Here is a 27,026-nt window from a genome sequence, read left to right as displayed (position 1 = left end):
ATCGAATAACAATTTACGTAAAATGATTGTTCTTTTAAAAATACTGGTAATTTTGGGGACATGTTTGTCGAGCTTTTGAAGTCCTATAATGTTGTCTGCTCCTCCTTTCCAAACGTTCTGAACAGTGATGAGGAGTCGGTCTGCTGTATGGAAACAAGTCACTCCAGGATTTTCTATTTTGAAGACACTGTTTTTTTTGGCTGCCCTAAATGCTGATCGCTGCTCTGCAAAGTGATGACAAAGTGACGTAAATTCACCATTTTCACATTTTAGCAATTTTGCACTTTCAAATTCAATGCTTTAAAGAAACAGTACCTTAGTAGGTTAATAACAAAAACCAAACATAAAAGCCTTTTTTCAAACATTCATAGCTTCTGAAACTCTTGACCGATTTTTGACCCTTCAAATGGCAGATGTTTTAATTTAATTTTAACGGAAATCATGAAACATTCAGAGATATTTGATTTTGTATGAAAAAAATACGTTATAAATGATTTTCTTGATTTTCGCCGGCGAGGGTTGGGCCGGGACCAACGGCTTTACTTCCCTTCCTAAGGAAGACGTGACCAGAGATGCTTATGCCTCAGAAAAATCCCACCGACCTCCGCCGAGATTGAACCGAGGGTTCAACAACTTCTTCATTTAGTATTTTTAATAGAGAGATCATTATAAACATTAACGATGTCGGAGAAGTTGTTTTGGAGAAACAATTTTTTTTTAAATAAAAAATCATTGTTCCGCAATGTATTCATCACACGTGCATGGAAACGAGGAAGACGCAAGGTAGTTCACAATGCGGCTCAATCGAGTCACAGTCTGTCTATAAACCACGTAGACCAAGTTTTAGACATTGCAGATCCTACCTTCCCCTCGTATACTTGTCTAAAATTTTAAAATATTTTCACCGGGCGTATCTTTGGCTGGACTCTCCTTCTCCATTAAAGGCTACGTGGCTTTAAAACAGTCCCCAGTTTGACATTATTCATTCTGGTTTAAAAATTCTAGGAGAAGTTCTTAAATGCTACAATGAATGACGAGGACGAAGTAAAACGCCAATCATTTATTTTCATTAATTCACAGTCGGATTTTGCTCGTTGGGCTATCTTTAAGTGGGCTACGTTTTAGTTGGGCTCCCAACTCAAACGTCATTTCTGACAGTGCTAATTCCTTTTAGAAATGTCGACCGACTTCATGCGAAAACCGGCAAACGAGTGGAGTAATGATACAGATACAACAAGTTACTTCCTTGATGGTTGTCAACGATGTGGCGCATATGGGTAGATCTATTGTTTTTGAATAATTCATCAACTCAAATTTAGTTCGAAGAACCGCTTTGACCATATCCGGACATATTTCGGGTGTTTCGGGGGAAGAAGCCAATATCTGATTATGGTAAAACCCATCATGCGACACATCAAATTACATGAAAATTCAATGACCTGCTCAATGGAACTCAAGTTTAGTTCCAAGAACCGCTTTGGCCACATCCGGACATATTCCAAACATACCAAATCGATAAGATAATCAGCTTCGAAATTATTTAAGCTGGGAATCTGTCTTTCATTGGTAAACCGGCAGTGTTCGCAAGAAAAGTAATTTTTGGTATTTAATTGAAACATTGATCTTTGAACAGCTATAACATTTTTTGGAGGCATTCTAGCACCATACATCCTTGGGCAAAGTTGTTAGGCACTTTCTGGGCTATATTTTACATGATTAGATGCATGATAAGATGCAAAAAAGTAGCTTTCCCCATACTAATTTCAAACGCAATGCGGAAAGCCGTGTTACAACCAATCGTCCCCAAATTTTGCACTGTTGTTTGGGACCGTAAATGGAACCAAAAAAAAAAAAACATTGTTCTGCCGTTTCATCCTAACATATAATAATGATAAGTAGGAGCTTGGAATGTATTGGATTTTTATTTGGGTTAGCCAGCAAATGAGACATAATTTCCACGATGAACTGAACTATAAATCATTGTTTGTTTAACTTTTTTTCAGACGGTAGCTTAAGTGACACGGCCGTGATACAAAGCTTGGACTCGCGGCGCAAGCTAGATCAACGATCGCCCAAGAGTGAGACCCCAACGAGGGACCGAGATCGCTTCGGTACGGGTATGGGAAAGAAAAGTAGCTCCACATCGCAACTGTCGGCAACAGGTAACTTGCTTAAAAGTATATCAAAAAAGTGTTGTTTTCGGTTTTTGATTACTTTTACGTTCATTTATGATAAGTATGAAATCATGAGAGATTATGTGCGTCTAGCGCACAAAGAGAGAGGCATCGAAAAAATAAAAATTGGCGTTTATTTAATATAATCGGTTCCTAAACGATAAAAATGTAACAGTAAAAAAAAAAGTAAGGCAAGAGATTAGCTCCATGTGTCGCATCGATGTACAAGAATCCCTTCATGACACCCCTTGAACTGATAATATTTTGATAATCAATTTCATTCAACATATGAAAAAGGTCGTAAGCGTCGAATGGGGTTTGGTAAGCGCGGCAAGAACTCCTTTACCGTGCACCGAAGCGAAGAAGTGTTACCAGGGGAAGTTCGCGGAGGCCTATCGCGCGGTTCTTCAGCGTCTAGCGATGGTGAAGGAAGCGCAGACGGTGACAGGTTCGCTCCAAGTTTTCTGTTTTTCCGTTCTCTTTCATTCTTATTTTCCGTTTCATCATTGTTTAGTTCTCGCTCTGTTTGACATTTTCTAGTATCACAAACGTCAACCGTGTACACTAGTAATAGAGTTTAATTTTTTGTGTTAAAATCATCTTCCTGTAACTGTTGCTGTAGTTGGTTCCGTAGTCATTCATCAGTTTGTACGATCTAATTTCCCGTGGGGTTTCCCATTACAACGACGATTCAATTCCATCAGTCTCAGAGATAGATCACTAGCATACGTGGCAGGTACAAATCAATGGATATTGAAACAATTTACGGGGAGACATAGAGTTTCAGCTGAAAATAAATCAAAAAGAAATAAAATTGTATTGCAAGGAGTGTAGTACCGTTTCGTAAATAGGGTGCTTTATAGATGCGAGTGGTTTACGTAATTGGAATGGAATGTCATGAGGTAGATTTTGTTCTTGTTTTCGATTTAATCGGTTAGCCACATATACACATATCACATATTCAACACTACTATTTAACAGCTTTCAATCTGAAGTTCTTTTTTTTTCACTTCAATCTAATTCTACAGTTCTTTGTTATTGCTGTCTATTTCGTTTTTTATTTTGCACTTTTTTGTATACACATTCAATACACTCTGTTATTTTGGGTAAATTTAAAGCTACGATATGCATTTTCCATATTCATAGCATGATGAAGGGTCTTAAAATAAAAATTTGCTTTTACGATGATGAAATTTTTTCTATGACTTTTTTTTTAACTGTGTTTTCATATTTACCGACTAGTTCTATCTTTCATCTCTGCGAGAGTAAGGGAAGCGCTTGAATTCTGGAATATTTTTACCCCGAGAAAGTGGCCAGCTTATGGTTATTACCAAAACCAATCATGTCAAATTACATCAGAACTCAACATCAAGATCAATGACAGCCAAACCGAGAGCTTTGGACCACATTGGCTACATCCGGTCATATTCCGGGTACTCTCGAGGGATAGGTCAGTTCTTGATTAGGACCAAAACACATCACGCAACACATAGAATAACAACAGAATTAAAAAAAAAATAAGACCAATGACAGCCATACCAAGTGCTCAGGACTACAGTGGACACATCCGATCATGTTCAGGATACCACCAGATGCTGAAAATTTCATTTAGATCTCACCATAGGTGGATAAATTCAGGTTCAGGTCCAAAGAAGGGTATACATGCCGCTTGGACAAACTGACTTTCGATCCGAGGTTTGGAGGACCGAGTATCATATACCAATCGACTTAGATTGACCACAGACCCGAATTAGACGCAACCACCACCAAATTAAAGGTATTGTAGTACCATATAACATATTGCAATATTTTTGGAATCAGACATCTGGTTCCGGAGATATAGATGGAACGAAATCCGAGAAACACGGATTTTGGGAACTAAGCCGTGTCTCTCGGCAACCACAGAACCGAATTGGACGCAACAACCATTAAATAAAAGGTATTGTAGTCTCATAAAACTTTTCTGATGTTTTGGAATCAGTCATCCGGTTCCAGAAATATGCATCATGTGATACCTCAAATCACATGAAAATTAATCTTTTATTTACCTCACATCACATGAGTACTTTTGTTAGAATTTCTATTGGTAAAAAGGGCCAGATCTCACCACTTTATCACGTTTTAGGTCATTCGTGACTTATCCGGGGAAGAGATTCATACTTCAGGTGATTCTAAGATCTTGGAAAAAGCATCCAAGAAATTCTTCATCAATCCTGAAATGTGAAGATGAATGATGGAACAGTGAAAAAGCTCAATGAAGTCATATGTAAATCCATTGAATGAGCTCAGTTATTGCTTGTTTTAAAATTTGATAAGACAGATGCAAAGTAAAGTTTTCTAGAGCAAGGACAACTGTTGCGGTCCAGTTTCTTCGTTGTATGTTTTGTGACCTCGTGACTATGGCGTAAGAGGTATGGAGCTAAACCATTACCCTGGGGTCGTCCCTGACTTCTTTTTTATTCGTCATGGACAGATTTTACACATGGTGAATACATCAATAGTTGTTGTGGCTGAAAATATGCGTTCACTTTATAAAACTAATACTCATTAGCAATTCTTCTGATAATTCTCATGGACATCAACTTCTGCATTGCCGTGGAATATTGCTAAGAATCTATATAGCCAATCTTTTAGAAATACACATGGAATTCTGATCAGCATTTCATTGGAGTACCTACTTACTGAAATTCCTTGATATTCTTTTTGTAATTCCCTTTTTTTGCACCTTAGGACATTCGTTACTTATCTGGGGATGAGTTTTGAACTCGTGACCGTTAGCATGGATGCTTACCACTACTGAACTCCCTTTGAATTACCTTGGATCTCTCCTATGATTTTTGGAACTCCACCGAATGCCCTTGACATCATCTGAATTTTCTTCAAACTCTCCTGCAGGAGAGCTTGTTTCAATTTCAGAAAAGAAGAATACGATTCTCTTGGAGTTTATTCAGCAATTTTTTTGAAGCTCTTTGTTGAATTCCCTTGGAATAATAATTAATTTCAGAATTCCCTTAGAACTCTTATTAAAATTTGCATGCAATCATCCGAACAATCTCAAAAGAGTTTTCTTTAGGATATCTTTGTCATTTTACTCTGAACTGCATTGGAATTCTCCGTGAAATTCTCCTCACAATTCTATTGGAGCATTATCATCTCAGATTCACCTTTTCATTCAAATCAAAATTCACATTGGAATTCTTCAACAAAACACTTGGTTTTTTCTCGGAATTATCATGTAAATATTTGCAGTATTCCATTGAAATAGTGCTCAAAATTCCCTCGGAAGGCTGTTTAGGTTTAATCTGGATTTGGATGTGGCTGCTAAATCTCCATAAAATTCTCTGTCAGAAACTATCATCAGAATTTTTTAGAAAGCTTGTTGAATTGACAAAATTCTGAAATTTCTTCAAATTCCCAAAACCTTTCAAGTTTTCCGACGCACACAATCTTATTTTTTATGCAAATCTGGAAATCTTAAAATCAAAATAATTTGTCATATTGATTATTTTTCTTACGCTCAAATACTTGAACATAAGTTCAAGTTTAAGATTTGATAATTAATCTAGGATCTTGAATATTGTGTTAACTTTCAATGACCAAGCCTCAGAATCTCAGAATTTCAAAAATCATACCGGTTTTAATACATCATCTGCAAGAGCTTTGTTTTCTGATCACAACGTTATTTTTTATCGATCTCACATATCGATTTTTAAATCAAGATTTAAATTTTAATTTTTAACACAAAATCTATTAGTTGACAGCTCGCTCCGCAAGTAACCAACAAGCCCGCTTATTCGCCTTATTGCAATATAAGGCTGATACACGGCTAATATAGGGCATACTAAGCTTTATATTAATCACATATTGGCCTTATATTGGTTACTTGGGTCCCATGCAAAGTTTCACAGAGCTATTTATGGTTCCATTTTTAATGCAGACTTCGAATATGTATTTACCTCAATACCACTAAACAAAAAAAAATGGCATTATAATCAATTCATTATGCACCTCTGCCGGTAAAGGTGCAGTTATAAAGTAAGACCATGCTGGAGGCGATTCGATTTCCGGTCCAGTCCAGAAAGTTTTCGGGATGGAATTTTTTCTAGATCTCAGGAAAAGTAACAGTGCTGAGCTAGATAAATGTTTCAGCAAATGTTTTATCTTAGAGATTTTTTTTTACGGATACTTGACTGTGAGAATCTGGCTTAAAACGGTTTAAGACGTACCAAAAAGATGAATGTCAAATCTGACATGTACGCATGATCCCGTGGGTTTCAAAAACATGCTGCTTTTCCATACTTTGACACTGCTAGTTTGAATTTATTTTCTTTCCCTCCGTTCCGAGTTCTCTGCTCCTCGTTATGATTTACCACAATAAACTCTAGAACTCTTGAAATGCATAGACACTGTACAAGTTAGAATGCCGAACCAACTATTCCGAATCAATCTTTCACCGAGCTAACGTTTCGTTTCGCCATGGATCCCAAATGCAAAAGCATCCTGAAGATATATGCAATACCGATACCATATTATTTTGAATGTTATTCTGTTTGTAAACATTGTAAATACACGCCTAAATCACTCACAGACCAAGGAATATCGCCATCATCTTCATCGTCCACATCGCAACGCAAGCGATCCTCAGCCGGATCGATCCAACGATCGGTCGAAGTGACACCGATTCCACCACAGTCGGCGGCCTATCGTGCCGGAAGTTTACATTCAATCTCTAGCTCCGAGGGCTCCTCGTAAGTTTCCGCTTCCACTGCGGGTGCCAACTTTGTGTTGCCTTTGTTATTTTCTCTATTCTCTATTGTCTGCGAACAATGATTTGGTTAACTATTTTCCTTGATTCTACGTGTTCTGTGGTTCACTCTACTACGTGTTCTAATCTTCCTGTTGCCTTCCCGATTGGTTCGTTTTGCAAGAGTGTTTTTTTGAAATTCTTTCAGTGTGTACTTGCTTCTCTATACGAGTGCTAAGAATAATGTCGTAAACTTGCACAACTGCTCGAATGCCGCTAAAAATCTTGGTTACAATTGTTGAAGAGTTCTTTAGAGTTTCGTTTGTTTGGTCGAGCTTACGACAATATTGGACCGATCTACTGCATATCATAATTGCTATCAACTTATGTTAACTTCTTTTTCTCAATGTGTTTTAGTATCCTCCAGGTTTCTTTTTGTTTGAGCATCGGTACCGTGAAAGTACACCATTTTACCGATTAAGTGTCATTAAGTACATCTGTTCATTGGTTTGCTTCAACACTTTTGAAGTAGTTTGAGTATCTAAAATATGTTCCAAGTATTTTATATAATAAAAACCGATCAAAAACAAAGACCTTTTACGGGATCAGCTTTTCACAGTTTATCAAGACACAATATGTATTTAAAATCTGTGGCGAAGAAATTAACTCATTGTCTAGGTAAACGCTAATGCAGTTAAAGTAGTAACAAAAGATGGTTTTCTCAATGCCATTACTTTCCCAAAGCACAAAAAATGAAGCATCCCATATAACACTTGGAGCCTTTAACGTACTACACACCGTTTTTTTTTAGTTCCTGCACCTTGTAAACTTTCTTGTTTCGTTTCTATGCATGTTGCATGTGTTGCAAGCTATTTTGTCGAGCAAATCCTCCAATAAAAACCGTAACTCTCGGAATAAATTTCAACTATCTATCTCTCCCTGTAATTCAAGCTGTATTGAAATAGTTTGATGAGACCGAATTGCCGAATGTACTGTTCTATAACCCAAAATCATATGTCTAGCCACACATTCAAAATCTTATCCAATGATGTCAACCATATGTCTCGATTGTAAACAAATCTCTGTACCGTACTGCCCTAAGAATCTGCCTTTTTGAAATCCTCCTTACATAGCAATAGACAATGTCTTGTGTCACCACCAATCGTCACAAGAATAATCGAGTATATTCTTGAGGATGACTTCTTATTGTCTTCTTCTGGAATGAACCACGCACTATTCGTACCTAGTTCTCTCTGAGATGGAAACTGCTGCATCGTAACTGAATTATAGTTCCATTTTAGAATGTAGTTCCATTTAAGTGCACTTGTAAGCTTTCTCTATCTTCTCCATTGGCTTTAATTACTTCATCTTTTTTTTCTTGCCATTCTTGACCACTGCATTTAATGATAGTATACATTTCTAGAATTACAGTTGCTTCATTATTATTCATCAAAGTATTAGTTTAACCAATCTGCTACTGTATTAAAATATTATTATAATAAAAAAAGAATTCGAAACATTTGTATTTTTGTATGGGGTATTGATGTGAATTTTTAGAGACCAATTTCCGCACCGCTCATATCCTGTATTGTAAAGCTGAAAGAGTAAGTTGTGAGAATGCAAACCACCAGCCACAGAACAGAATTTATCCGTCGAATCCACATAGTGAAGCATTGGCGAACACTAGCGCTCCTTGTGGTAGAAAGAACGTTCTTGCACGCAGTCTAGCTGGATAGCAAGATATGATGGTATGAAATAAAGCCCGCATACAATGCTCTGATGAATTTTCAAGATGTTGTAAACATTGGCATCAAAGTCGATTTGTCGATACAGCACGCAAAACAAAGGGCATGAACATCAAATGCAAGGGTGGATTTCTTACATTATCTGCATTATTTCTTGCAGCAAATGTAACGTCAGTTCTCTCAAGTGACTGTAGCGTACGAGCAATATTTTCCAGAACTAATACTTTCGTACATATTTAACTGCACATTCAACATATGAACATTGCAAACATTACAAAATTATTAAAAAATCCTTCCGATAATCGTTGCAGAATCTGTTCATGCAATGAAACGTCTACAAATTCTGCTTTATTTTAATGGAAACCTGTAATAGAATCTTATATTTCCCGGTTAGATAATGCTTGCTCGTCCTCGCAAATTAACACTTGACTGCTTCTCACCCTAATGCGCCTGGGTTCAATCCCTGCTGGAGTCGGGGGCAATTTTTCTAAGGCATACAAATTTATCACGTCTTCCTTCGGAAGGGAAGTAAAGCCATTGGTCCCGGCCCATGTGTGTTGATGGGTGTTGATGGATGTTGAGCTGCCTGATTGTCATCAATGGATGGCAATCGATGTTCGTTGGTGATTGGCACTAGAAGTGCCGATGGAAAGCGGAACGTGGTGCAGGCAAATGATCCGCGAATTGTACCAGCTGATGAGAAAACCACTACACTAGAGAGGGTCTAGTATAAGAGAAGAGCGGATCCAGAACAAACTTCCTTTGCAACCTATGTCTAGGTAGTTTCTAGCAACAATACCAATGCAAGATAGGCGCTGCTCGATTGGCTCTGGCTTTGACAGTCCGTTTGACTCAAAACCAGCCAGTCCTCTCTTATACTATACCCTCTCTAATACAGACTATAGTAATAGTGAAGATGTGAGGTCGATTTGTAACTTCACATATCAGGCGGGATCAGGAGGAGTTCTGTTACATCCAATACCAACGGTCAAGGAAATGAGTGACGAAAAGGGGAAGCGAGGGTTTATTTTGCCTTAATTTCACGTGACGTACTTTTGAGCCAATTTGAACTGTTAAACTCGAACCATTTTTTTTTGCTGTTGAAAAGCCATTCGTTAATTTATTTACAAATTACTTATAATTAGCTTCCATTATCATGTTTTGCTGTACCAGAGCACACAGTGCATGTACAACATTTTCTAGTAACTCTACATTTTAATCAGGGTGCCTTCCATTCATTTTGACTAAACAAATGTTTTAAGAAATTATGGAATAATAGGATGTTATGAAAATATTTTTAATATGTAAACAACAAGAAAAGATTTTTAAGTTTGTGTTTGACACATAATACCTGCTAATTTTGCTACATGAGAGTCGCAATAAGCGATTTTGTAATTTATCTCACCCACTCTTCGCTCTTCACTCTTCGCGATGAGGCGATCAGAAAAACGCTCATTGTGACTCTGTCAAAGCTAAATTTGGAGATTTGATGTGTGAAACACAAACTTTACAATCTTTTCTTATTACTTACACATACAAAATATCATCATAATATCCTATTATTCCATAATTTCATAAAACATTTTTTTAGTCAAAATGAATGGAAGGCACCCTGATTTTAATTGAAATCGACGAAATAAAACTCAACAACTATTTCCGCCAGATCCAGCTTAAGAACTGTTAATAAACTACTTAGACAGATTATGGAAGGGGGTCGGCAAGTGTCTACGGCCTCATAGAAATTGATGAAGAATTGGTAAGAACATTAGACTGATGCAAAATTTGAAATTATTGCTTCACACTGCCCAAACGGTTTAATATCGGAGTCTGATCATCCTCCGGAAATTTGAATAATCTGAATGTTCAAAATCTGTTTGTACAGAAGTAAAGTACTGTGGGCTAATCGAACTTTTTGTTTATTGCCTTCTAGTCTTTTTTTCATATTACTATGAGAAAAAATCATCACCTATTCTTGAAGGAAATTTTATCAGCTACATAATTTGATTTCCAGCCAAACGTCAATTTAAATTGTTATTAATCATTTAAGAGATTGGTAATCTTATGACATGATCAATCAGCTGCTTTGTAGGCAACACTGTATTGTGCAGTGTATAGCAGCCATGATTTTTGTGTTCTACACGACGAATGAGAACGACCCAAATTTGAGTTTAGCTTACTCATAAATCGCATAAAGTGCAGGTACTCAGCGATGAGGATTTTCAAAGTTTCTCCTGGAAAAACTTGAATATGAGAAAAGTAAAGATTGAATTCACTCAGTCTATTGGTACTACTCCTAGACTGAGTAAAATTTTCGTCAAATTTCCTCATTTTCCTGCAGATTTTTAAGGTTTTCCACAGAAAAACACGAGGCACATTTAATCATCGCTGCGTTCCTGCACTTTTGCCGATTATAAGTAAACTAAACTCAAATTTGTATCGCCGTGTATTCCACGTGCCAGATACACCAATGTTGCCTGCTGAGTATTTCATTTAGGATATCATAAGCAGTTTTTGGAAAATATAAAAAAAAAAAATTAAATCCAACCAATGACCATTATCACGCTTGATTTCCGTAGAAAACATCAACAAGCAAACAACTACGGATGATATTAGCTACAAGCTGCGATATCGTAGCTCCGAATATAAAGCTAACAAAGCTCACCAGCGTGGTAAATTACCACCAATACTCCTAAAGAACTACCTCGCGCAGTTGTATGATAAACATAGGTAGATTTCTAGAGGTAAATTATTAAGGAATATTGACCTTCCGCAAGGGATTTACCTGTGTATGTATATTAATAGAAAATATGACTTAAATAAACTAGAGTTAAGATGATCATCGTTTAGAATGGTTTATCTGTCATATATCACACCCATAAGAGCCGGAGGAATGAGGACATTTCTCCGGAACTACACAATCAAAAAAAAATGTGCGCTTGGATCGTTTTTGTGTTGAATTAACTCTTAGATAAAATTTTACTTATCAAAGGAGCTAGTATAGTTAAAATCAAGCATGATATTTGTTGCAATATCACGCGTGATATTGAGAGAGAATGAGAGCGAAAAAATATCGTTTTGCTAATGATTAGCGTCTTGAACCATTAATAACTTTTGTTCTATACATTACATTTTTGCATCACTCTAATGAACATCCCTCTACGCTCAAAAACTGTCTCTGAAATTTATGGCCTTTAGCAGATTGAAATCTGGTGACCGAGATGGCAAAAGATTTTATTAATAATCGTCAACTCGGTCACCAGCTTTCTCTCTGCCAGGGACCTATGGGTAGCACCTTATGCATGCTCCCTCAACATCTATGTATGTCTGCTCCAACTGAAGGAATCAGAACAGCTCCCTGAGGAGTGGAAAGAGGGAGTATGTCGAATATAGGTACAAAAAAGGTGACAAATTAGAATGTGAGAACTATCGAGCCATCACAATTCTCAACGAAACATACAAAGTACATTCACCGCTAGTGAGCGGATTTGTGGGAAGATATCAACCGGTTTTGTGGACCGATGATCGATACCAGATCAATCCGTACGTTACGGCAAATCCTCCAAGAGTCTCACGATCATCAAGTTTCTACGCACCATCGATTCATCTATTTCAAGGACGCTCACGATACCAATGACCTTGAAGAGCAATGGAAAATTATGGAAGAGCCAGGGTTTCTCTAGAAACTGACTAGACTGATCAAGGCTACTATAGTGGGTGTATATAGATAGTGTAAACATATAGGGTACGTTCGCAAGTTTCAATTTTACCTGCATAACAGTATTTACAGGTTGGCTCAAGCAGTTGATTTTTTTTCTGTATAAACTTTGCTGCAGCTAAAATAATTTGTCGGGTTATTAAACTCGTTTAAAATACGCAAAGGTCTTCGACAAGGCGACGTTTTTCATGTCCACTTTTCAACATTGCGCTGAAGATGTTGTGGAACTTGCACGATTTTCAATAAATCCAGCCAATTCGTTTACTTTGCTGACGACATGGATAACTGTGGTTCGCAACGGCAATTTAGCATGAACAATATTATTTACTCTGTTGCTATTCATTTAAGAGGGTTATGCCGCGGATACACTTGTATGATCAACTATGAGCATGAGCATGATGTATGATAAATTATGAGCACATCTATGGTCAAACTTGTATAGTTTTTGGATTTGCTCATAATTTATTATACAAATAGGGGAAATGTAGGTAATGTCGGCCTAAGTGTCCCTAATTTGGGCCCATACATATCAGCAATCGACTAAATTTTCAATAGCAACCAAAAATATCCATTAGTATCGACGAAATGACGCGTTCATCTAGATAAAATAGATAAATAGCAGATTTTTAGCGATGGGCCCAATCTTAGATCCATAGGCCAACATTAGAGACATTTCCCCTAATACTAATTTTCATAGATTGTCATGCAAGTGTATCCGAGGCATTAGGCTCTCGGGAAAAGTTGTTTGCGTTGAAATGGGCCTCCTTTTTACGAAAGTGATGATTAGGGTGGTCATCATGTTTACTTAAACCAGAAACCTAAAATTTGTGTTTGATGATTTAAATGGTTTCACTCTAGAGCAAAGTTATAGAAAAAAATATTTTAAGTATATTTACTGAAGAACAATTACAATTACATACTAGAGCTTTTCTGAAGTATTGAGGAATTTTTAAAGGCAATTTACTGCAATTTAAAATGTTGTTCTTGCAGTTTTCACCGCGTTTTTCATAGCTTTTCAGATGCCGTATAAAGAAAAAGAAAAATCTTTTCAACTACATGGGTAACTAACAACTCAATATTGTATGCTTTTCGTGTATACCCAATTTGTTCAGCAAAAATGTGCATCATAATTTTCCCTACAACTCTTCTCAACATCACTTTTTCGTAACATTTAAAAACACATGTTTGCTTAAAGAACACAAATAACTCTAGTATGGTCAGATGAAGAGCTAGAAAAATTGTATCTGCAGCAAAGTAAATTGAAATATTTTATGCTACAACTTTGCTCAAGAATCGAATCAGCTATAACTTCAACAAAAAAGTTAGGTTGGTAAGTAAAAATGAGGACCACCCTAACCATATTTTTACGAAGAGGTGGCCCATATAAATACAAACAACTTTTATCAGGACATCAACTCTCTAAAATCAATAGCAACTGATTAAATATTTTATAAATTGCCGTTTAGGACCACAGTGTATTGTCGAAAGAACGTTCTAAGTAGTGGTAATACAGTACACCAGTTGCTGCTAGATGCTAGTGAGCTAGATGGTTACACTGGTTTAAGGACAATTAGACAAAGGAAAAAAGGTCGAGTGGACAAATAGTCGACGGTTCATAATGTCGAATGGAGAAAAGGTCGAATGGTTAAATTATCGAAGGGTCAAAATGTTGAATGAGCTTCCCTATTTCGTCACTGGACAAAAGGTCGAACGGATAAAAGGTTTAATGAAAGTTACGGGGTCAAAGGGTTAAATGGACAAATGATTAAAATGAACCAAACGTCAAATGAAATTAACAAGAAAAAAGTTCACAATGAACAAAAGGTCGAATGGATTAAACGACGAATGGACAAATTGTTGAAATGTTAAAAAGGCTGAAATGGACAAAAGGTCGAGTGGACAAAACGTTTTAAGGAAATTTAAATAAGGTACATCGGGGAAAGTTGAAACGGTTTTTGCAAAGTTGAACTTTTGGGTGCTCTGGAAGAATCTGGAATGGGTAAAATACAAAAAAAAAACAAATTTTTTTGAGAAGATTGAAGCAATGCGTAAAAAATGTGTTGGCTCCTTCTTTCTAACATTGACAAGTTATAACATGTACGATAACTGAAGTAAACCCTAATAATGGCACAATTACATATTATATAGGAACTTTTGGATTTAAGTCAAACCGTACCTTGGTTCAGATACAAATATAACGTGTTTCGAATTCTTACATTAAAACAACATATACAATTTACTTTCATCGCTGATCCTTGCTTTTCACATAATAATAGCTGCACCAGTTTTGACAATATATGAAAAATCAATTGCAATTTATAACAACGTCTGCAATGTTCAAAACAGATGCAGTTGCCCTCAATATCACTAATGCATGCTGCTGAAATTCAATTTATATTTTAATTAACCCTCAAACCCCCAACGTCAAAAAACTACCCCATTTCAATTCAAAATATCCACAAATCATTTATAAGTTATCAAAACTTGAGGATTTTGCAGTTTTTTTTTTCGATGGATAGATAACAATTTGTTCAGAAATGACGGAGTTATAATAGTTTTAACATGTTTTAGTATCAGACGTTGGAGGTTTGAGAGTTAAGCTATATCCATTCGTCAAGATCTGCCTATCACACTTGCCGTAGTTCACTATCTCACTTCTTTTAGTAAATCATTTCCTGTAGTTGATTCCTGCATGCAGGAACGAGTTCCGTTCACTATAAGTATAATCATTTCGTTTTGGATTTTTTGAGTAGCGAAGAAAATGCATCCTTCTAACTGTGATTTTCTATCTATCTCACAAATAAATCACCTCCGACGAAGGTGGTCACCATCGCTGCGGATGGCCGGCGATACCGGACCTTTGTCGGACTTCATCGAGGGTTTGGGACCAGGACAGCTTGTCGGACGCCAAGTACTGGGTGCTCCTGCCTTAGGTGATATTCAACTGTCTATGTACTATCAGAAGGGTTCCTTAGAAGTTGAAGTGATAAGAGCGAGAGATTTGCAGGTGAGTTCATCGCAGCTGATCGGCAGAGTCAATTCAGAAAGGATTATAATTTATTTTTTTATTTCTTCTAGGCACGTCCTGGCTCAAAAGTACTTCCAGCGCCTTATGTTAAAGTGTATTTAGTTTCCGGTAAAAAGTGTATAGAAAAAGCTAAAACAACGACTGCTAGGAAAACGTTAGATCCATTATATCAACAACAATTACTGTTTAGAGAACCATTTGCTGGCTGCATACTACAAGTAAGAGGAGCCTCGTTGGGTGGGGCCCCGGAGCGTGACTTGATACGTTTGAAATTTTTCTTTCTTTTTTAGGTGACGGTATGGGGTGATTACGGACGAATGGAAGGAAAAAAAGTGTTCATGGGTGTAGCTCAAATAATGCTGGACAACCTAAACCTATCACATTTAGTCATCGGATGGTACAAACTATTCGGAACCACATCACTGGTCAGTGGACCACCTAGTTTGGGTCTATCTAGGCGATCCTCAATTGCATCACTCGATTCACTTAAGCTGTAAAACTCATTGACATCACTATGTTTAATTTTCTCCTTCGGTATTGTTTTGGTTTTCGACTTTTTTAGTTCAGATCTGTATCTCTTCTGTTTTCGGTTCGTACTATGAGATGGTTTGGTGTTGTTGTTTTTTGATACGAACTGGAATTTTGTCTAGCAGCAGTCATCGTTTTCTCTGTATAGTGAAAAGAATCCGCATTAGATACTATAACTCGTCAGCTGGAGCATCAGTTTTGGCATAGCGTTCTCTACAAGTTGTGAATACCTTCTTTCTCGTCAAGTTTGTTTAATATAGCTCTATGATAGTTGACACTCTAGCTAATAGTATCTTTTCGAGCACGATCTTCTCGAGTTGAAGCTTGAAACACCCTCAACTCCCCTACCAGGATGCTACACACTTTTGCTGATTTTCAACGGATTGCGAGCGGGATCAGCAAAGATTGCACTTCGTATTGTGAAACTATCTAGGTTTGTGTGATTCGTATTTACATACCACTTTTCTTAATTTCAAACGTTTTAGTATGTTTCGGTATGTCATTTTGCCAGAATTCTCGCAGTACTTAAATATCAAGAATCAAGTCATAACATGGAATCATCATTTCACTTGCCATCAGATACCACAAGTTTTAAATCCTGTTAATGTTGATTCCATATCAGAGAACCACGGCGCTCGCATTCCTAACTTTGCATCTGGTAGCTTACTTACTTTTCCAGGTGCAATCCGTAAACGCGGCATCTAAATATGCTCAAAGTACGACATCCCGTTCGCTTTACCCATACTCTAACAGTGCTATTGGATTTATAGTCTTATTTAGTTAACCTACCACACTGGATCTTGGTTTAGATCCCTCCTTCGATTTCAACCCTACAATTGTCGCTTCTTTTGAGTTTGTTAAAGTTTCGTTCATTTCGAATCCTGTCATTAGTTATATTATTTAATAGAGGCAATGTCGAAAGCACTTTTAAAATAGTGTGTTTTGTCACAATGCATCAAATACCTAAAATTAGTCACACTTGAATCCGATCGCTGAACTAAGCGCTAGAGCGTATGCATTGAGATTATGAAAAAAGAACTAAAAATGTTTTAGTTGATCATAGGTACGTTTTAACTTTATGCATGACTCTGTATTAACCTCTGTATTATCAATGCGTAGTTAGGATTTTCAGTACCATTCCAGGCAAAGAAGCTTAGGACTATTAGTGGTTAGGTGCATTCTCTTTCGTTTGCATGAACTATCATGTAACTCTTGTTTGTTGTTTTTTTTATTATCTAGAAGACAGGTGCTTTACAAAGTAATGATTTGTACTTCTAGTGATTTGTCTTCCGTTTTTTGTTTTTTTAAATCACATTTATCCATACATATCATAATTGCTTACGATAGGTTTAGATGAGTTTAGCTGTAGATTTTTAGATTTAAACGTAGTATTTGAGCAAAAAATGGCAATTCCTGATCCTTTAGCATGGTTTCATCAAGAAATACTCAGAGGGAGAGATGACCAGGTAACATTTTGAGATCCAAATTTCCTAACTCTATTGTTCAATTGATCTTTGCTTGCTTATTGCGATGCACTCAATTATTATTTTGCACGTACATCAAATCAAATTGATAAGTCATTTGAAATGGCAATGGTTGCAGCATATTTGACATACAAAACCCTGCTGCTGAATTGCATTTTTATTTCTCCGTCCATCTCTCCCTCTGAGGATTTTTATTTTCAGTAAACCAACTGGATCGGTTACTATCCGGCGTGGCAAATTACGAGAATGTTTCCATATTAAATAATTTAAACAACTGACGAATCGTTAAAATTTAATCAGTCTCGAGAAAGGAAGGAATAATTCTTTCATTTGCTGAGTTATAAAATACAAAGGCACACATTGCCAAGAAGTCTGGAATATAATGTTGCTCCATCCATCTAAAATTTGTTTTACCTCTTGGCTATATTTTCTTTAAAATCTGAAGAAAATGTGATTTGTTTAAATAGACGATGTTAATCTCTTATTGAACATTACTTCACACATCCTAATTGGTATCGGTGTTGCGAAAAGCATAATTTTACAGTTTATCTGCTTAATAGTAAAAATATCATGAAAATAACCTAAAACTGCTTCAATTGCTCTAACCGATCATATCATCTAACCACCGTTCAATTTTACAGTTGTTGTTCAATCGCACAGTGTTACGAAATTGTAGAAGGAGACAAACTTAACCTTCATTAATTAATAGTACTCGACATAAACTTTCCCAGACAACCAGAATGCACGTATATTCAAAGTTGTTTTCGTGATATACAAACATATATACAAACAAACAATTCGTATATAATGCAAATAAATGGCTTATACGTACAAAAGTGGAGGCCATATACGTGCATATATTAATTTAATTTGAAACGAGTTGATTTAACATCATATACGATTTAATCTGTAATAACAAATTCATTTTGAAATGTCTTACGATGTAATCCGATATAATTTGTGATACAGTACGACGGAAAAATGAGTCATCGTATATAAGTCGGAAATTTGCATTCTATACGACTTAAATTAAACATAATGTGAGGTATGCCATTCTTATATGCGATTTTGACTTAAACTGTAACAATTTACAATACTGCCTGTACATTGTTATACGACTTCTGGTTGTCTGGGTTGGGCCAACTAGTTGATTTAGGACCTGCATTTGTCCCACTCTTCAAAAAAAAAATCTTATGAAGTGTGCATCAATTAGATTCTGGTATAGTAACGCACCGCTTCTAGTGGTCATTTCTGGAATATATTAACAGCAGTTTGTTTTGAATGTTCTCCTCTTTCAGCGCTTCGTTTTGATTCGTGCAGTTTTTAAAAAGTTGTTCATTGGAAGACAGATAAAACAATTAAAATTTTTAACTGTCACTTAAAAGCTCCTTTTGTTTAATTTGAGCTTTAGTTGGCATAAAATACGAAATTGCGTTAGTAACTTGTGAGCTATACATCGCAGGAATTGAATTTAATTTTTCATACGGTGTTTAGTCGATCCGAAAATCACGAAAACATTGAAATTGCCCAAAATAAAATAATAACAAAATGGCCACTGCGCCAGGAGATATCTCTGGCAAGTTAAGGTTCGTTTCCGCCGACAAACTCTCCCAAAAGCTGATTAACTGGCTGGGGATCTACAGCTGTGGCCAAAACTCCTGGTTTTGTGACAAACAATACGATGGACTCGCAGCTATACCAACAAGAGTGTCCGGAAAAATGCATTCCACCAATAAAGTGGACATATGACGTCTTGGCTAGATTTGGCAAGCTGTCACTAAAGCTGGGACTGCCAGGAGATACCTTTGTGAATCTTCCTAATTATTCCGAATTCCACCCGATCGAATAGTATTAGGTAATTGTCAATCGGAAACTCAGCAGGACCGGTAAGGTGACGCGGCTCACTGTTTACACGGCCAGATGCTGGAATTAACTGAATAAACTGACCTTTGGAGCCAAATATTTGAGCAGCGGATGATCCAAGTAACCAACAAGCCCGTTAATTGTCATTGTTGCAATATAAGGCATTAACTAAGATGTCCATCATCCTTGGTCTTGCCAACCAGAACAACTTTACCAAACATAGGAACCTTCTACCTAGTCGAGCTGTCATGTTACAACAACCAACTTGAAACCAAATGACACACTAGTGCTGCCTGGTGAGTAAATTGTGAACTGCAGTGTACACCATTTAATGTCTTATCAATGTAAACTATACCGGGGCTGTCTTCTTATATACACAGATTACATCACCAGTAATATTCAAAATTATATTCTACATGCGTGTAAACTTGTAATTCTCGTTGAAACCAGGCCGCCATTTATACATTGTCTTGAAATATTTAAATATATCCGCTTGATTGGTTGAACTATTGAAAAAATGAGATTGGTCACATTCCTTAACTCAAATTAAAGGACCCCTCGCTCACCAAGGGGCCTTAACGTTTTCAAAATAGTTGAATTTCTAGCAATTATTAACATTTTTATCATGTTACATCTTTGAAATTTCATATGGAACCGTTCTGCAAACAATACGTTATTGTGAAGGGGAAAGATAGGGCTTTAATTCGGAATGAATGTTTTTTGCGGCCATCTTAGATTTCAAAACCAGTAATGGTCACTTCTCACAGGCAAAACGTCACACTCGCTGCTGATGATGTAAAGCACAACGAAAACAGTGAAGACTTCTGCAGTACGATGATGATAAAAAGCGAAACGACTGAAGAAAATGAATACAATGCCTACACACTAATCGAGTCAGTACGGTTTTACCGAGTTTTTGAATTGCGGAACTGTTCGGTAAAAGTTTAAAAATCTGTGGAAAATTTATTAATGAGAAAATTTGTTCTGAACTTGTACATACTTAGTTCTGTTAACCCCATTTAATGATAGAAAATAAAATTGGTCGATTTCATTGATTCCTTACGGATAACGGTCATTTGAATTTTTACCGACTTTTTCAGTAATTCGAAAACCCAGTAAAAAAATACTGACTCCTGTAAAAAAATCTTAGTGTGTACGCATTCCAAGTTCGTCTCGGCACGCACGATTGTGTAAGTTACAAATAAAGCTGCCAAAGTTAAACGAAGCTATTGGGCTCACTCACCAACACATTCACATAATCAAGCAAAGCAGCATCTGCTTCAAAACGAGCACAGATGAGTTCGTGATGTCGGGAATGACCAGATCGGCGATGGATCACCATCGAAGACGAAATTCATCAGTTGATTTTTACTTCTTTCGTCAACTTGATGGATGGCCACGGGGAGTGCTTCGACAAGCACATTGATAGGAATGTACCAAGCGTTACTATCATCAGCTTTTTGACGATCGTGATAGTGATAGGTCGCAACTCTGCTGAATTGCACGATTCTTCAACATCCTTAGTGAATCTGGAACACAGAACAAACTTCCGTCGAGAAAAACCAAATGTCAAAATCATTGTGATGAACGCACCTGTCGTGACTGGACCGAGGTTTCCACCCTCGGTCACGGTTTCACGAATCTGCCGCTGGTGCCGCTATCCTTTTTGCTGGTGGTCCTTTGCTGGTCGTCCGCTCTCTTCACAGTCCGTCATAAGAAATTCGTGAAGCGTTCCACATTCTTATGACGGACTATGGAGAGAGCGGACGACCAGCAAAGGACCACCAGCAGAAGGGATAGCAACAGAGGTAGCAGCAGATTTGTGGAACCGTGACTGAGGCTGGAAACCTCGGTCCGGTTACTACATCGGAACACAAGCTGAGCGGTAGATTCGTGGAACCATGACCGAGGCAGGAAACCTCGGTCCAGTCACGACAATGGCGATTAATGCGACATAGGAGTTCAGCAATAAATCTCGTAGAAGTGCAGATAATTTTTAAGATACTTTAGCTAATTTGGCAGAACTTCATCAAACTTTGTAGAAGTTTAGAGAAATTTCGTGAATTTTTCAGAAACTCGTAGAAATCGTAGGAATTCCGAAAAATTAATTGAAATCCGGGGAGCTTCAGAGAACTGCGTAGAAATTCAGGGAGCTTTGTAAAAAATCGGGAAAACTTTGTAGAAGTAGGAAGTTTGTCCAAGTTTTGGGAACTTTATTGAAGTTTTAGAGGGAATCTTGTTTAATTTCTAGAAAGTTCATAATTCTTCCGGCATCTTCTTTTATTAACAGGGCACTTAGTTAAAGTTTCATGGATATGGAATATTTAAGGGAATTCTGTAGAAGTACAGGGAACTTGGCAGATACGAATATTGGCAAGAACTTCAAAGGAATTCAGGGAACCTCAGCTTAAAAGAAGACTAGTGTACTTCAAACAAATTCAGGGAACTTCGTGTAACCCAAGTAACCATAGGCATGTTGTTTCGCCTTTTTGACTATATACGGGCCTCATCAGATACACCGTTCGAAAAATTCATGTAAATTTCTGCGAGATGTAGCGCACATAAAATTAACGCTAGATTTGGCATAAATGTACGCGATATTTCGTGTAAATTTAAGCGCAATATCGCATAAATTAGCAATATTGTATGCAAGCTTGTAAACGATTTCACTATTTATGCCAAGAGTAGCTCAAAATTAAACGAAGGGAGATTTTACGCGATAACTAAAATTCAGAATTTGTTTCTGTGTAAGCCAGGCCGATAAGCTGGAAGGGATCGTCGGTACATACGTATATGGATGGTTATACCAGCTACCAGAGCTGTGGAAACATACATGAAGCTGGGTACAGCTTTTATCGTGATGGATAAAATGCAAAAGCGCGTGATTGAGTGGTGGCCAATCGACAACAGAATGTGCAAGTTGAGGATCAATGGCCGTTTCTTCAATGTTAGCGTAATAAAAGTGCATAGCCCTCACCTAGGAAGTGACGATGATGATAAAGACGCTTTTTACGCGCCCCTGGAACGAGTATACGATAGATGCCCAAACTATGACGTCAAAATCGTTATCAGAGATCTAAACGCTCAGGTTGGCCAGGAGGAGAAATTTAGACCGGTTATCGGAAAGTTCAGCGCTCACCTGTCAACCATCTGATTAACCGAACCTCGATCCAGTCACGAGTATCCTTCCTCTTCATATTACGTGTTGTTTGCAGGAGGGCTTCATATGAAATTTTAAAGAATTAACATGATAAATATGTTAAGAATTGCTAGAAATTCAGCTTTTTGAAAACCATAAGGCATCTTGGTGAGCAAAAGGTCCATTAATTTTAACTAAGGAAAGTGTCAATCTCATTTTTTTCATCAGCTTCGACCAATCTAGCGGATATATTTAAATATTTAAAGACCATATGCCAATGGCAGCTTAGTTTCAACGAGAATTACTCATTTCTCTTTACGCAAAATATGAACTTTATAGAAATTTTACAAATTGTATGTAAATAGAAATAGAAATTTAGTGAAGGTTTCAATATTGGATGGTAAACAGATAATGTTTAAAAAATTAGGAAGATAGATATCACTATTTTTAACTTACTGTTTTTTTAACTGTTACACATTTGGCCTAATAATAACGAACTCTAGAAGCTATGTTTACGGTTCATGATGTGCACTCAACCTTAAGCATCAATGATAATCAATTCACTGACATATACAAAGGAGAGAAAAAGCTGACGTATCGAATCACCTTAAACGACGAGCTGTTGCTGCCCCGACGGTCCGAGGCAGGATGAACAGCGATGAACCTCATAATTTTTAACCTTTTGAGGATTGTTCAGGATCATTTTAAAGATCTTGTTCTGGATTGTTTGTAGATTGTCACTAGCAAGTCATATGGTACATTAGTGATGCCTGGTAAGAAAATTCTCAACTTAACTGTGCACCATCCAATAGGTCTTACAGATCTGAATAAATTAAAAAAAGCAACCTTCTATCTAGTCGAACTGTCAACTTAAACCAGTTAATTAGATGTCAAATCGTAGACGTTACAACCAATATTGTATAAGGAAGGTGAATTGGAAATCAAAATCTAATACAAACTTACAGTTATCAAACAACCAGAACCTATTTACATAAACATTAACCATAAGAAGCACCAATTCGGGATATCATCCCAATTCTATGCGGTATGTTCACACAATCTATAATATCGTTTGTGTATGGTACCGGATTATCAGGGAACTTACAAACCATTTAGCGTGTTTAATGGCCAGGAAAGGCAGCAATTTCAAATGGTCAATATTTACACTTTGACATGGGCGGTTAATGAAACCCTTGTTTACACGTTCTAGTATGTATCGAGAATAGTTTTTTTTTAAATTTTCTTAATGTTTTATTTTTATGCGACATGGTTATTTATTAATATAAAATAATTCTACTGACGTTGTAAACATAGTTTTGCTCTAAAGGGAATGGTGAACGAACACGGCACGCTAAAACATAGTTTAAAGTTAAATTTATCTCTGTTTGAAATTTGGCTTAGTTTGGCTTAGAGTTGGGCTTAGTTTTAAGAAATAAATTCATAATTCTTCAACTAATTTTTTTTTAATTTTGCAATTTTGTAAAACTTTCAATATATTGGACTTAATAATCTAATAGATAATTTAAAAGCTGGGGGACTGGTATCCTTGAGCGTACCAAAATTGTCAAAATTCTAAACATTTAGCCTTGTCACTAGAAAGCCGACATTCACCCCTCCCTTCAATCATCACGTTACGTTCATGCTTGTTTTGTATCTTTGTCTGCGTACGTAAATAGCACATATTTTTTCAACAGAATGCTTTTCGAGGACGCAGCATATGAGTAGGATAGTAAAATGGATTTTGCGCACATTGTACATATACTTCTTATAATATGAAACCCCATATTCGTCTTGGATAATTTGTTGGTAGCAACTAAGCATGACATTGGAAACAACTGGACCGCACTCCAGAACAGGTACCGATGTCAGCCATGCTGAGTTATACCTCAGTGAATTGCCATGTTTCGCTAGCTTCCTGTTTCCGCACCATTTAACCATATGTACGTCAATCTAACAGATACTTATAACCTTCTTACCATTCCATTGCAGTAAAAATAACCTTGACAAACCTCAGCATAAGTTTCATCGGCGTACCTACTATCTGGTTTACAAAATCCACATCCTTATTTTTCGTACAATCCAAGCCACGTCAGTTAGTACTAGGAAGCCAAATACCGATCGTAACGGCAACAAGTTCCAGTATAGGAGACTAGACTAAAAACAAATTAACAAATTGAGCCCGTGAGACGAAGCGATAAGCAACCAAACAAAACCAAAAAAAAAAGTAAACCACACTCACATACGAGCACGGAGAGCGAGAGCAATTTTCAGATTTTTCGCGTATTTATTAAAAGCAAAAGTACATCTAAGGAAAAAATGAAACTCAAATCTGTGAATTTATTAAAATTAATATTAAAAACAAAGTGAAAAAAAACAGTAACGATACAAGTCATAAAAATGCAGCATCAGACGATTCATAACAAAGCAAGTTGATAACTACTTTGTATAAAGATGAAACAAATAATCAAGCCTTCCATTATATTTATGAAACAAGGAACATTTAATTATTATTAATCAATTTAACAAAACAAAGAATCTTGACATTGAAAAATCCAAAGCATACGATCCTACGAACTACATCATTCCTATTCATTTTTAATTGAAGTTCCAACCAAAAGTAACGTATCGTGAAACAGATTCGTTCCCTCTCAGATAATTTTCGCCAAATTGACACGCATTTTCATGTAATTTTCTCTTTCCTATTTCTCATATATCTCATAAGACTATAGAGAAACAGAAACAAACAAAAAGCGACCGCCACTTAGTGTACAGCTGGTATGGAACAGGAAAACAAACTTTTTTCTTCGAAGAAAAGTTAAATAACTCATTGAACAAAGCAAATTTGTAAATCTATTAAAAACTTAACAGCAAGAGGAAGAGCAAGGAGGAAAAAAACTTGTAAATAGAACCTATCGCTATGCCGGATAAAATGAGAGCAATGAGAGCGGTGCACCGCACTCATGGAACTTTCCTGACTTGGACGAGGAGTTGAAACGATGTATAAAATAAAGAAATAAAATCAACATAAGTTTTGCCTTAGACTCCTACCAAAATATATGCGGGATCGATGTTAATGCCCAGAGTCGCAGCTTGAGAAACATAGAATGACATCTTCTATGGGAAGTCAACGTGGAGTAACGATTGGATAAAAGGAAAACGACAGTTGGCCACGGTTTTATTTTGCGGGTTGAGAGAAGAAGAATTTACAATTGGTTTGTTGGAGAGTAATGTTTTTTTGCTTGCTAAGTTGGATGTTGCTTGATGAAATTATCACTGTACCTTTTTCTTTGCATTATTTTTCAGGCAAATCCTTGCTGTCCAAATGTTTCAGTTTCAATAGGATCCTATTGATTTCTCACTATTTTACCTGTTTGCGGTTATGTTTGGTAGGTTTTGTTTTTCTTTTTCGGTTAACCTTTCCTCGATGGTTGAAGCTTACTATTAATAATGATCACACTATGATCCTCCCGAAAAAAAAAATCAGCGAACAAACAGCAGCGGATAATATCGCAAGCTGTGATCGCGTTGCAATGAATCTCATCTGCATTTTTCTGCAATAAACAATGCTTAACAAACACCATGAAAACTGCTACAGTCATTCGTGATAGCATGCAGGAGTGTTTGACTTCCGAGATTTTTGTTTCACACCCGAACACAACATAAAGCTTCACCACTGGCAATGTTTACTTAGTGTCTGGCATCGTTGTCTAGTTCTCTGCCAAACGGTATGCCCCAGAATCATTTTAGAGTTGGTTCAGACAACATATTAAGTAGTCTGGAAACTCTGTCAGTACAGTGTGCTCTTAGCTGTCGACAAACTTGCTTTTATTGCGTAAAATAGAGGGGCATCGTATGAATTTCTGCTCCAACCAACCAACGAACTACGGAATGAAGAACAAAGCAGTAACAGTACAATCGCTGGTGTAGTGACTGGAGGTGCATCGTCAATAGACAACAGCAATAAAGACACAGAGGAAGCTGTTGTAATGCTTAAAGAAGAGGTGGTGGAGATGGATTTGATTTCCAGAAACACCAGCCGCCTGTATTCAAGGATTAAAATAAGGCATATTATTTCGACAGATTCGGAATTGTGTACTATACCGAGAAAAAGTGGATAAAGGACAAAGAGGAGGTCAAGCGGCTGGCCCTGTTGATGGAAAAACGATTAAAAGATGAAAGGGAGTTGCGGGCACGGCATAAAGTGGAAGCAAAGCTCAAGTCGCCTCCCAGAAAAGTAAGAAGAACTCATAAACAATGTTTCTTATGAATATTTTTTTGATTACTATACAATTATTTACTGGTTCTCGGCTTCGTGGATATTTGAGCCTTAATAAATAAATTAATTGAAAATAAAAAGTCTGTCGAACGACCGCAAAGCAAAACGAGCAAATACGCTGGTTGTCCTATATTGTATATATAAACCATCTCGACCGAGCTGCGTTTTGCGGAGGTTTCGTAGGCCACCTGTGTACTTTCGTCTAGTTCCAGTTGGGTCGTTCTCGAGAACCCTTACCCGATTTTTACGGTATGAACGAATAGTGGTTCTCCCACTAGCTGGTGCAATTCACAGTTCATTCGTCTCCTCCACCTTTGGTCTTCCATTCAT

General features: G+C 36.9%; 1 protein-coding gene across 13 annotated transcripts in view; it reads left to right on the top strand.

Annotated features, from left to right (window-relative positions):
* Positions 1-24,499, top strand: part of Rim (Rab3 interacting molecule) — a 164,909-nt gene extending 140,410 nt beyond the window's left edge. For 10 of the 13 annotated variants that reach the window (XR_010518325.1, XR_010518328.1, XR_010518329.1 and 7 more), the window contains 6 exons: positions 2,004-2,162; positions 6,763-6,922; positions 15,199-15,385; positions 15,457-15,624; positions 15,697-16,997; positions 24,410-24,494. Coding sequence is in view for 1 of the 13 variants with exons in the window: in XM_065231116.1 (XP_065087188.1) it covers positions 2,004-2,162; positions 6,763-6,922; positions 15,199-15,385; positions 15,457-15,624; positions 15,697-15,831; positions 24,410-24,412 (812 nt within the window). In the remaining 12 variants the exon portion in view is untranslated. Of the gene's footprint in view, positions 1-2,003; positions 2,163-2,471; positions 2,623-6,762; positions 6,923-15,198; positions 15,386-15,456; positions 15,625-15,696; positions 16,998-24,409 lie in introns of all 13 variants that reach the window. The other 3 variants (XR_010518323.1, XR_010518332.1, XM_065231116.1) reach the window with 2 other exon arrangements.
* The last annotated feature ends 2,527 nt before the right edge of the window (positions 24,500-27,026 follow it).

This window comes from Ochlerotatus camptorhynchus, unplaced genomic scaffold (assembly GCF_037179485.1).
Source record: "Ochlerotatus camptorhynchus isolate MF236.1 unplaced genomic scaffold, CSIRO-AGI_Acam_v1.1 ptg000342l, whole genome shotgun sequence".
Lineage (NCBI taxonomy): Eukaryota > Metazoa > Arthropoda > Insecta > Diptera > Culicidae > Ochlerotatus > Ochlerotatus camptorhynchus.
Note: the sequence above shows the minus strand (reverse complement) of the source record. Positions and strands in the feature narration are given on the sequence as shown.